Source organism: Siphateles boraxobius, unplaced genomic scaffold (genome assembly GCF_051911475.1).
Source record: "Siphateles boraxobius isolate OS27281-9 unplaced genomic scaffold, OSU_SipBor_1 22, whole genome shotgun sequence".
Taxonomy (NCBI): domain Eukaryota; kingdom Metazoa; phylum Chordata; class Actinopteri; order Cypriniformes; family Leuciscidae; genus Siphateles; species Siphateles boraxobius.
In genome coordinates this window covers 18,556,283-18,566,730 of record NW_027508833.1, presented here as the reverse complement: position 1 = coordinate 18,566,730, position 10,448 = coordinate 18,556,283, and the positions used below count along the sequence as shown (strand labels likewise).

Sequence of the window (10,448 nt, the reverse complement as noted above, 5' to 3'; positions counted from 1 at the left end):
GTCCCCAAATTTATCCAGCTTCTTTTCAACTGTACCAGTTAATCTTTTCAATGCAAAGCATAGATCTGTGTTTACCGTGTCCCATGCAGTTTTCTCACTAGCTCTTGGCCATCTAACTCCAGGCCTATGCCCGTTGAGGTTCTTTTCTCTCTTATGCTGGTTAGTCTGACCGGGTTCACAAGAATCAATGTGTTCATCACTAACTGTGCAAACCCTCATCTCCTCTATGACAGGGGTGCTGATATCCTGCGAACTGTGGTTTGCTTCCTGTCGCTGGATTTCATTCGACTGACTTGACTGACTCCGTAAGAAGTACTGATCAATGCGAGGCCCTTGTCCCTTCTCCCTCAAGCATTTCATTTTCCCTTGATGAATCTTCAAACCCCTGGCCGTTGTCGCCTTGCTCCAGCCACAGACACAAGCTTGGAGTTCAATGGCTTTGCTAACTGCTGAACCTGAACTAGTCTTTTGTGAAGTACTCTCCATACTCATATCCGTTTCCATTCCAAAGTCGTTAACCATGTTGTCCACCATTGAGTCATCTTCCGCCCCTGCTTTCGCAGACTCTAGGGGTATTTTCCTTTTTAATTTTTCAGAAGCCTTGGGCGGGTGTCTCCAGCATCCTGTAAACACAGAGCTGGATACTGCCGACAAGGGTAGCTAACCCTTACCAGCCCCATTGGGGTCTCTTTCCTCCTGTCAGCTGTCTCTCCAGGCTGTCACAAGGTCTTTCCCTTGTTGCCAGCAGCATTATTCACCGCAGTCACTGGACGTATCCAGATCTTCATGATTTCCATTACACGAGAGTAGATGTTAAAACTTCATGCTGATTTGTACTCGGCTTTCGCCAAGATAAGCACCAACTAAGACGTAGCTTTACAGTAACCTATGCTTCTCCATCCATTTACGCTTCTTTCCATCTGGTGACGTGAATCTCCTTCTGTCTGGTGTTAATAGTGTATTTGCGCGTCAGCACACACAACCGCTGCAACCACAGTGCGGTCCCCCCATAACAACCCTCTGGATTGAGCGGAGTAGGGAACATCTCTAGGGTCTTCAAGTGGGCACCTTCCGTCCTCAGTGTTTCGTCGACTAGCCCACGACACCTCAAGAGGGCTCGACAGTGACTCTGGCGTCCCAGAGTCACCCCCCTCCGTCCCCCACTCAACTCAGCCCAGCTTACTGACCTCTACTTCCCTCTTGCTGCTGAGACCTAACCACAATCTCACAATCTCTCCGCAACCCAACCATACGCGCCAACCCGTTTGACTAAGGCTGTCGAGCCCCACTGGTGCGTTAATATGCAGTTTCAGTGGCAACGGTTCCGTATGGCATACCACCTACCGCAAAACAATATACAATATACACGCACTATTCACAGGAACGTAATGACTGTAAATACTATACAACCTCTACAAATAAACCAACAGTGCTGCTGAGACCTAACCACAATCTCACAATCTCTCCGCAACCCAACCATACGCGCCAACCCATTTGACTAAGGCTGTCGAGCCCCACTGGTGCGTTAATATGCAGTTTCAGTGGCAACGGTTCCGTATGGCATACCACCTACCGCAAATCACAATATCTGCCCAACCACCCGTCATACAATTTGTTGACATTCAGCTGGAGTACAGAGCTATAAAATATACATGGATAGTATTTGGTCATGGAAGAAATTCATAAATATTTGAGGTAATATTGAGATCTATGATTTTTGACTGGTAATGTGGCAAAGCTGAGCACAGTTTAAGACAGTTTTTTAGAAAGAAAAATGAGAAATCACAGGGTCTTTGTTTCAAGAGGTGAATCTGAGAAGCAGGAAATTTAAGCAAAAGTTTCTTACCATTTAATCTCATTGGTAGAAACAACTAAGATATTAAGGCAATCTCATTCATGATTTGCATTTTCACACAGGTTTACCAAGAAAAGGGCTGCTTCCAAAACCACATACTTCCCAACACTCGGTATGTTCAAGTTCACAGTGTACATAAAACAGAAGACAAAAAGTACCCAGATGACTTACTACTTCCATTGGGATTCTGAAGTGTGCATCTGGTGGACACTTTACTACCAAATTACGCTGGTAAGCCACATGACAATGACAACATGGATTTCATTCATACACACATACACAATATATAGACCTTACTTTTTAATGGTTGCCAAGTAATTACTTATTTTCAAGAAGTATGTACTCAAGAGTATGCAATTTCGGAAGGAGCCAAGATCAATTTTATTCTCTAGCTCTATTTCAGAGATCTGACTGTCTGACCGAAATAGAACTGTCAATAGCACAGGAGAGCCATCTATCAGTGATGTCCCAAAATGAGGGTTCAGTGAGCCTGCAGCGCTGTTTATCTGAGAAATCATGCTCATTCATTGGAACACTTGTCCCTGGACATCTGGGACTTGCCCTGATGAGCAGACCATTCTCAGAGATTGTGTGCGGAGATATATGAGAATTACTGATGTGCGGTAGACTAAGGCAAAAGCAGAGTACTCGAATGAATGGGCATTAGTTACCTGGCAACACAGGACTAAGAAACATATTGCAAATATGAAATTACATATGGGTCAGCTATTAAAGGGAAACTTAAACTGTAAAGCAATGACATCTCTACTTAATAATACAATTATATTTCACCTTTCATAATTCATCTTAATACACACACTTGCCAACAACATAAAACAGAACTAAACTTGACTTGGGTAAGATTCTCCGCATGATTTTGTTTCCCAGTTCAGAGGATAACTTTGTTAACTTAGTTTAAAAATGACCATGTAACCAGTTTGCACTAAACATCAAAGCTGGTAACTTTGTTTTAGGCACCATTGTGGTTCAAAAAAGAAATTCAAATAACAAAAAATGGTGGCAGATGCTGTAGATAGACATGGCAAAAATTTGTATACCACAACTGTCAGGTTACATTCTCATATTTCATACACTGGGGAAATCATTTTATAAAACATTTCCATATTTTTTTTCTTTTAAATATGGTTTTATTATAATACTCTTATCATAAAGCTGTGACTGTCATGTAATTATGTGAAGTCATGGTCACGTAAAGCCGAAACAGGATTCGTTTACACAATTATGTACCTAAAAACGGATATGTTTTTCCTTTGCTTTTTTCACGTCCGGATGACAACGTTGTTAAAATGATCCTCGTTCACCCGGATCCACGAAAATGATTAAAAACGCTGTATTTTGCTGCCAGGTCAGTAGTTGGCAAAGTCACTTTGTAAAGATTACACAGACGATAGAGGTCTCATTTTCAAAAACTTTCATTTTGAAAACCAGTTTTCAAAAGTTCGCGTTTTCAGGTCCCCAAAATGCTGTCGATCTTGTAAATAAGTGGCCAAATTGCAGAGAAAGTTTTCCATTTTAAAATGGTGTTATGTAAACAGACCCTTAGTGTCAGCCAGTTTTCACAGACGAATATTTGAACCCAAGTGACAGCGTAAAAGTAAAGTCTTGGCAGACAATCTGGATTAAAGCCCCTCAAATAATTATATGGCAAAAAAGTAACCGGAGATGCATTGGATGGATGGATGGATGGATGGATGGATGGATGAGAGGATGGATGAGTGTGTCTATGGATGGATGAGTGGATTGATGAGTGGGTCTATGGATGGATGAGTGGATTGGTGGTTCTATGGATGGATGAGTGGGTCTATGGATGGATGAGTGGATGGATGAGTGGGTCTATGGATGGATGAGTGGACTGGTGGTTCTATGGATGGATGAGTGGATGGATGAGTGGGTCTATGGATGGATGAGTGGATTGATGAGAGTGGGTCTATGGATGGATGAGTGGATTAATGAGTGTCTATGGATGGATGAGTGGATTGGTGGTTCTATGGATGGATGAGTGGGTCTATGGATGGATGAGAGGATGGATGGATAGATGAGTGGGTATATGGATGGATGAGTGGATGGATGAGTGGATGGATGAGTGGATATATGGATGAGTGAGTGGATGGATGGTGGATGGATGGATGAGTGGATGGATGGATGAGTGGGTCTATGGATGGACGAGTGAGTGGATGGATGGATGAATGATTGGATGGATGGATGAGTGGGTCTATGGATGGATGAGTGGATGGATGGATGAGTGAGTGGGTGAATGGATGGATAAGTGGATGTACGGGTGGAGATGAACTTTGACTAAATATGTAGCTTTCTCTTTAACACTTTTTAAGGTCGTTTTCAATATTAACACTACTTTAGTTAAGGAAATACAGGTTGTTGTTTTTGTTTGACTGTAACAAGTTGAATCTACCATATTTTTGGAGGAATGCTCTGGCAATCACAGCTGCCAAAATGTTTCCCTTTTTTCCCATTAAAAAAGCAACATTTGTAAATTTTTCCAATAACCCCATAGAAAACCCTTTATCCGTTTCAGCATGTCCTCTGGATTCACTTCTGATGCACAGCCAGATTCTCTCGGTCACTCTATTTTGTGACATTACCATACTAATAAAATCACAGATAAAACTATGTGCTCATCCTCATGTAGGCTACAGCCTATTCAATCTAGACTCTAAAGCAACCAGCTTAAAATACACAGTTGTCCTAAATACAAGGCCAAAATATCAGCTTCTTCAAAGGTCATTTGAAAGACCTGATTATTAGGGCTGGGTAAAAAAAATATCGATTTCTCAATATTAATCGACTCTCATTTTTACGAACCAATATCGATTCTTAAATCACAAGAATCGATTAGTCATCCTGTTTTTATTTGATGAATGAATGGAACATTGTAGCGCGCATCCCATCCAATAAATCGCAATAATGTTTGTGCTTTGTAATTACTGATATGAAATAAAGTATCAAATTACGTCCATTGTATTACGAAATTCAAAAACATAAATACCGTTTTGGCTCTGTGGCGTGAGATCGCTCTGGCGCAGCTCAAGAGAAGCAGCAGCACAAAGAGCGCGCATGGACTTCTCTTCTACCATTAACAGCGCGAAATAAACATGAATGAGCATCTAAAAGTGAGTTAAAAGATAGAGAACAACTTATCGAAAGCCGTATCATGTCACATGAAATCGCTCAATCAGTGTTTCAACTGTGGAAGGACGTCATGTAACGTCACATTTACCTCAGAAAAAAAATTTGACCATAAACTCGTTAGTCAGCAAGAAAAATTAACTCTAGAGAGGAGAATTTTGCTAAATATGTGCACCATATTATATATTCATTATAATTGTATATGTTCTTCAATAATGCATGTTTGAATAAATGATGACAGCACCATTAAAATGTTTAGCCTATAATTCATATTACTTATTATAAAAATAAATAAAACTGTAATTTAAGTGTTTGTATAGCTACAAATCAGTTAATTTTTAACTTCAATATTATAGTAGGCTAATGAACTGACTCCATAGTTTACAGCATTAGTTAAGAGATTTGTTTTGAGAAAATTTGCCATACCTGGTATCCAAAACAATCATACTGAATCGAATCGGAATCGAAGCGAATTGCAAGCCTGTGAATCAAAATCGAATCGAATTGTGAAATTTGTGTCAATACCCAGCCCTACTGATTATATTATCTAGACAGAACTGTATTTTATTTTAATAATAATAATAATAATAATAATAATAATAATAATAATAAATATGTAGGCAGCTGGCATTTCAAACCTGTTTGTGTTTAATGTGACATTATGTGTGCATTCAAATATGCCTGAATGAGACTGCCTTGAGTTTGTTAATTTATCAAACATTCTCAATCTAGAGATATTTAGAGAATTTCAATCAGTAAGACATGCATTCATTTTGTGCAATGAGTAAATTTCCACCCATCTGTGAGAGGCCAGTATGTGTGGGTTAATTAGCTGGATCTATCAGGCCTAATGAATTGGAAAAGTGAAACACATTGACCCAAAATCTGTAGCACTGAATTTCTTCCAGTGAGCAATACAGATTTTATCATCAAATTTAATGAATAATTAAAGTGCATATTTTGTACCAAAATGCAGCAGATCTCATAATTCTAAACCTCTCTGGAGGATGTTACAAGACAGCGGGTTTAACAACACTCCAGATGTGGTTTTGGTAGAGAGACATGTCTTAATTTGTCTTAACAAGCATGATATTTCATATTTTTCTGCCCCTTGGCGATGATCGAAGTAAAAGATTGTTATCTAAGATCAAGTCGGTCAAATCAATGAGACTGTCATGGAATCACAGCAATACAGTTTGGGAATATTGTCTGTGTCAATATGCTTTGTTTCTACTCTCAGTGTCTGCAACCTGCTTGCATTCGGCACCGAAATGCTTGTAAAATGCATCAGTACACCAACCATGATTTGGGTTTTTATTGCTACAAAATGACTATTTCATGGAGAGACAGGGAGCTCAAATACAAATTGATTTGTACAATTGCAATAAGAGACCACAAAGTCACGGTATCCAACTACTCATGTCTCCAAATCATCATGTAAAGCTTGTTTACAAATGTTCTTAGGACACATTTCTTTAGCATTTGTTATGCAACTTTGGAATTAATTGGCAGAGGTAAATATTATTAAATTTAAGAAAGTAAAATAGGAGGCTACAGGAGGAATTTACAATTGTAGTTACAGACTTTCACAGCCGTTGAGCTGAAATCAGTGTGAAAAGAGTTTAGAATATAGATGGCATTATATTTTGCTCAGGGGGTGAAACTAATATCCTTTTCATACCAGCCTAATGCAGTTGAATTTATTAATTTAATAAGCATGAAAATCTAAGCATGCCCATTATTGACAAGACGATCCATAAAAGTATGCATAAGGAGACTAATGAGAAACCTTAACTGGGAATAACATGAGTTCTGAAATAATGAACACAGAAGGAATAAATCGGTAATTGTCTTTCCATAAAAACCTGGATCGACTGCTGTGAGAGCTTAATCATTTACATACGGCATTTAAAATAACTTGACTTCAATAATTGCAGTTGAACCAGTGCTCTCTTAGTTAATTGCTGCTCCCATGTGGCCATCAGTGAAAACAACCAAACAAATTCTGTCAATGGGCCAGTCATTTTTCTTTAAAAGCAAATCTCTTTGTGTTGGATATAGACCGTGCTATCATATTTCATGATGGTGTAATGCAATTAATTATTTTGCAACCAACCCAAACTCTTGTGGAACATGCAATAGTTGCGCTCTGTTAAAGGAATATTTCACCCTCATGTAGATCAAAGGCTGTATGGAAAAGACCAACTCAGAGATGATACAAAACCTCTGTGTTCCACAGATGCAAGAAAGGCATGCAGCTTGGAATGACTTGAGGGTGAGAAAATGATGACAGTGTTTTCAACTATTCTTTCATTGAAAATAGAGACACACATAGGTTTCCGTGTCCTCTGAGACTCACAGGATGCTGATTTAAAGGCAAGAGTGACAAAGAAAGAATAGTTTTCAGTTTCCAAAATTCAAAATTGAAACAATGCAGAGCAGCTGGGATCATGAAGCTGGTTTTTATTAGAAACAAAACATACAATACTGCTACAACCGGCTCATAAATAGAGCGACAGACAGAAAGGCAGCTTACAAATTCCGCAAGTCTGTGTTTGGAACGGTCCACTCAACCTTGTGGTGAAACACAAACCATCAACAGCAACGAGACGAGAGACGCGCACAGGTTCTAAAAACAAGCCATTGTTCTGCGCTGTTGGCTAGAGGCGGCGTTCGAGCGCTCATGCTTAATTGACTACATTGGCACAGCTTTCACCTTCCATGGCTGGGAAAACAAAAGTATCTGCAGCAGGTATGCTAAAAAGAGCTAGTTACCTCCCTCCGTTCAACATGAGGTCTCATCACAGAGCTTCATACATGGAAACATCAGATCTGAAGCAACAGTTCAGTCAAAAAATGTATGTTTCATCATTGTTTAGTCACCCTCATGTTGTTCCAAACCCGTGTGTTGTTATTTTTTTCCTTTAAAAAAAAAAGGAATACTTACAATACTTTTATAGAATTGTTGTCGTTTTTGCCACAATGAAAAAAAGCACAAGAAAAATAATCGATTTGACTCATTCCAGGTTTTCTGAAGCCGTACGATAGCTTTGCAGAAGGAACAGACCGAAGTCATTATTCAGATATTTCATGTCTAGCGCATGTGCACATTCAAAAATGGTGCAAAAAAGCCATCAACCAAAAACGTCATTGTTTTTTTGTTTGTGTAGTAAGCAACATGCCATTTTTGAATTTTAGAGGAAAATACTAGGTGGTGAATTTAAGGGAAATGCTAACTAGACAACTAGAAAGTTATCATATGGCTTCACTAGACTAACGATTCTTTAAAAATGTAAGTTTGTGTCCAAGGGCAAAAAAAAGGCAGCATATGGATTTGGAATGGCATGAGAATGAGTAAATTGTCTTTTTTGTGTAAACTATTTCTTAAACTATGTAGCCACTTCACTCGCTTAAGTAGCTAAATTCATTCCGATTGAAAGAGAAACAAATATCTTGTCCTGATGTATACTCAACATGTAGTGTTATGAGGATGCGGTGTTTGCCATATTTGGTCATAATTAAATATTAAAGAATGAAACTTCCAATCACAATTTACTTTTTAAAGGTTTGGGCTCCATATTTGCATAATATAAATGGAAAAAACTGAGGGCAGTGCCAATGTGATCCTGCTGGCTGTGTGTTACTGACAAAAAGATTGACGATTGAGGGCTCTTAGGCAGCGCTGGAAACTGCCAGCTTTTTCAGATGATCCATAAACACCTGAAGACTCACATCGTCTGTCAGAATGGGTGCGCCAGACTCCTACACAAACACAGGAAGTGTGATTCAATCAGCGGCGGTGAATAATAGAAAAAAAAGACATATTTACATAGTTGTATAACAACAGCTCATTACGGTAGACTAATCAATATTCCTCACAAAGGAAATGATCTTGTGTTGGTAAGATATACAGCACTCACCTGACCCCATGCATACATGTTGTTATGAGTCTGAGAAGGATTCACTTTGGAGAGGAGGAAACGAGCCTGGAGGGAAAGAAAAATAAATAAATCGAGGTAAAATTTCAGACCCTAAAAACAGTGTATTAATATGCAGAACAGTTGCCAAGTCTCAATGACCCATTAAAGTCATTTATTCACAAGCAACATTTAAAAATCCTCGAGGGCGAGTTTCTCAAGCGTAGAAATTGACTGAAGAGCTGTCAGAAAAACTGTTTTCAAAGTAGCACCTTCCATTTGAGCAGCAATTTATCAAGGCTTGAGAAAATGGAGGTGGTTTTGTAAAAGCAATTTATAAATATTTGCACAGACTAATCCAAAAATTACTGATTCAAACAACTGTCTTGCCATTTAACAACATGGCTCTTTCAAACCACATCCATTATTTAAAAGAATTGATAGATCTTGCTGTACAAATCGGTTGTAGAATAGCCGGTAGGCGCACACACACTTGTGCATCTATCTTTGTGGGGACATTAATTGACACAAAGCAATCTATAACCGCTTACCCTAACCTTACCCATCACAACTAAGTGCCTAATCCAAACCCTTACCCTAACTTACCCTTATCCCTAAAACCAAGTCTTGACCCTCAAACGGGCCTTTAAAAGGGGTCTCAAAATCTCCTCACTTTACTCTCTTTGTGCTCACTCTAATGGTCTAAAACTCAAACTGGTCCTCACAAAAATAGTTGTATAAGTACATGCACACACAGATTGGGTTTTCATGTGTGACCAAACATGCTGAATTCCATATTCAAGAGCCAAGCGACTTAAATGTTGGCTGCAACACACAGAATGATCTTCACTTTTTTTATGCTGCTTAGCAACCATAAACCTCCATCAGGCTAATGAACTAGATTACTTGGCAGAAGAACTGCTTGTTTGTTTGGGTTTTCTTATCATAATTAATCCATTTACTGTTTATTGAAAATGGGCATCTTTTATATTATAACTGTTCTTACCATTCCATTTAAAAAAAGCAATAATCCACCATGGTACTGTGATTTCACAATTAAGAGGCTTCTGTTCCAAAACTTAGTGACATGTCCACCTAGACAGCAATTTAAGGCATCATTTGTGCACTCATCATATGACGGCTATGTCAAAAAAAAAAAATTAGGCAGAAAATTACGCTGTCTACAATCTAACGCATTGAGAGTGAAAACCGAAAATGCATTGGGGCAAGATGAGCAATAATGTTGGTTACACTTTATTATTGTCCGCTTTAAACATTCTATTAACTATAAGTAACTTTGCAAATTCATGTCAACAAATTCTCACTAGACTATTAGTAGACTGTTAGGTTAGGGTTTGGTTTTGGGTTATTTAATCTATTAACAGCTCTATTATAAATACATTTGATTAAATGCCTAAAAGTATTGACAATCCAATTCAATCTAATGAAACTATCTTTTATTTGACCAAAAACTGTGCTTATAAGATTATAGCTTGGCAACATGATATAAT

The 10,448-nt window shown here is 38.5% G+C and overlaps 1 protein-coding gene across 1 annotated transcript in view; it reads right to left on the bottom strand.

Annotated features, from left to right (window-relative positions):
* Window positions 1-7,463: 7,463 nt before the first annotated feature.
* Window positions 7,464-10,448, bottom strand: part of sec23a (Sec23 homolog A, coat complex II component) — a 28,287-nt gene continuing 25,302 nt past the window's right edge. The window contains exons 19-20 of the mRNA XM_077238905.1: window positions 8,941-9,006; window positions 7,464-8,782 (exon numbers count right to left, since the gene is read on the bottom strand). Coding sequence (XP_077095020.1) covers window positions 8,693-8,782; window positions 8,941-9,006 — 156 coding nt within the window. The 3' untranslated portion in view covers window positions 7,464-8,692. The remainder of the gene's footprint in view (window positions 8,783-8,940; window positions 9,007-10,448) is intronic.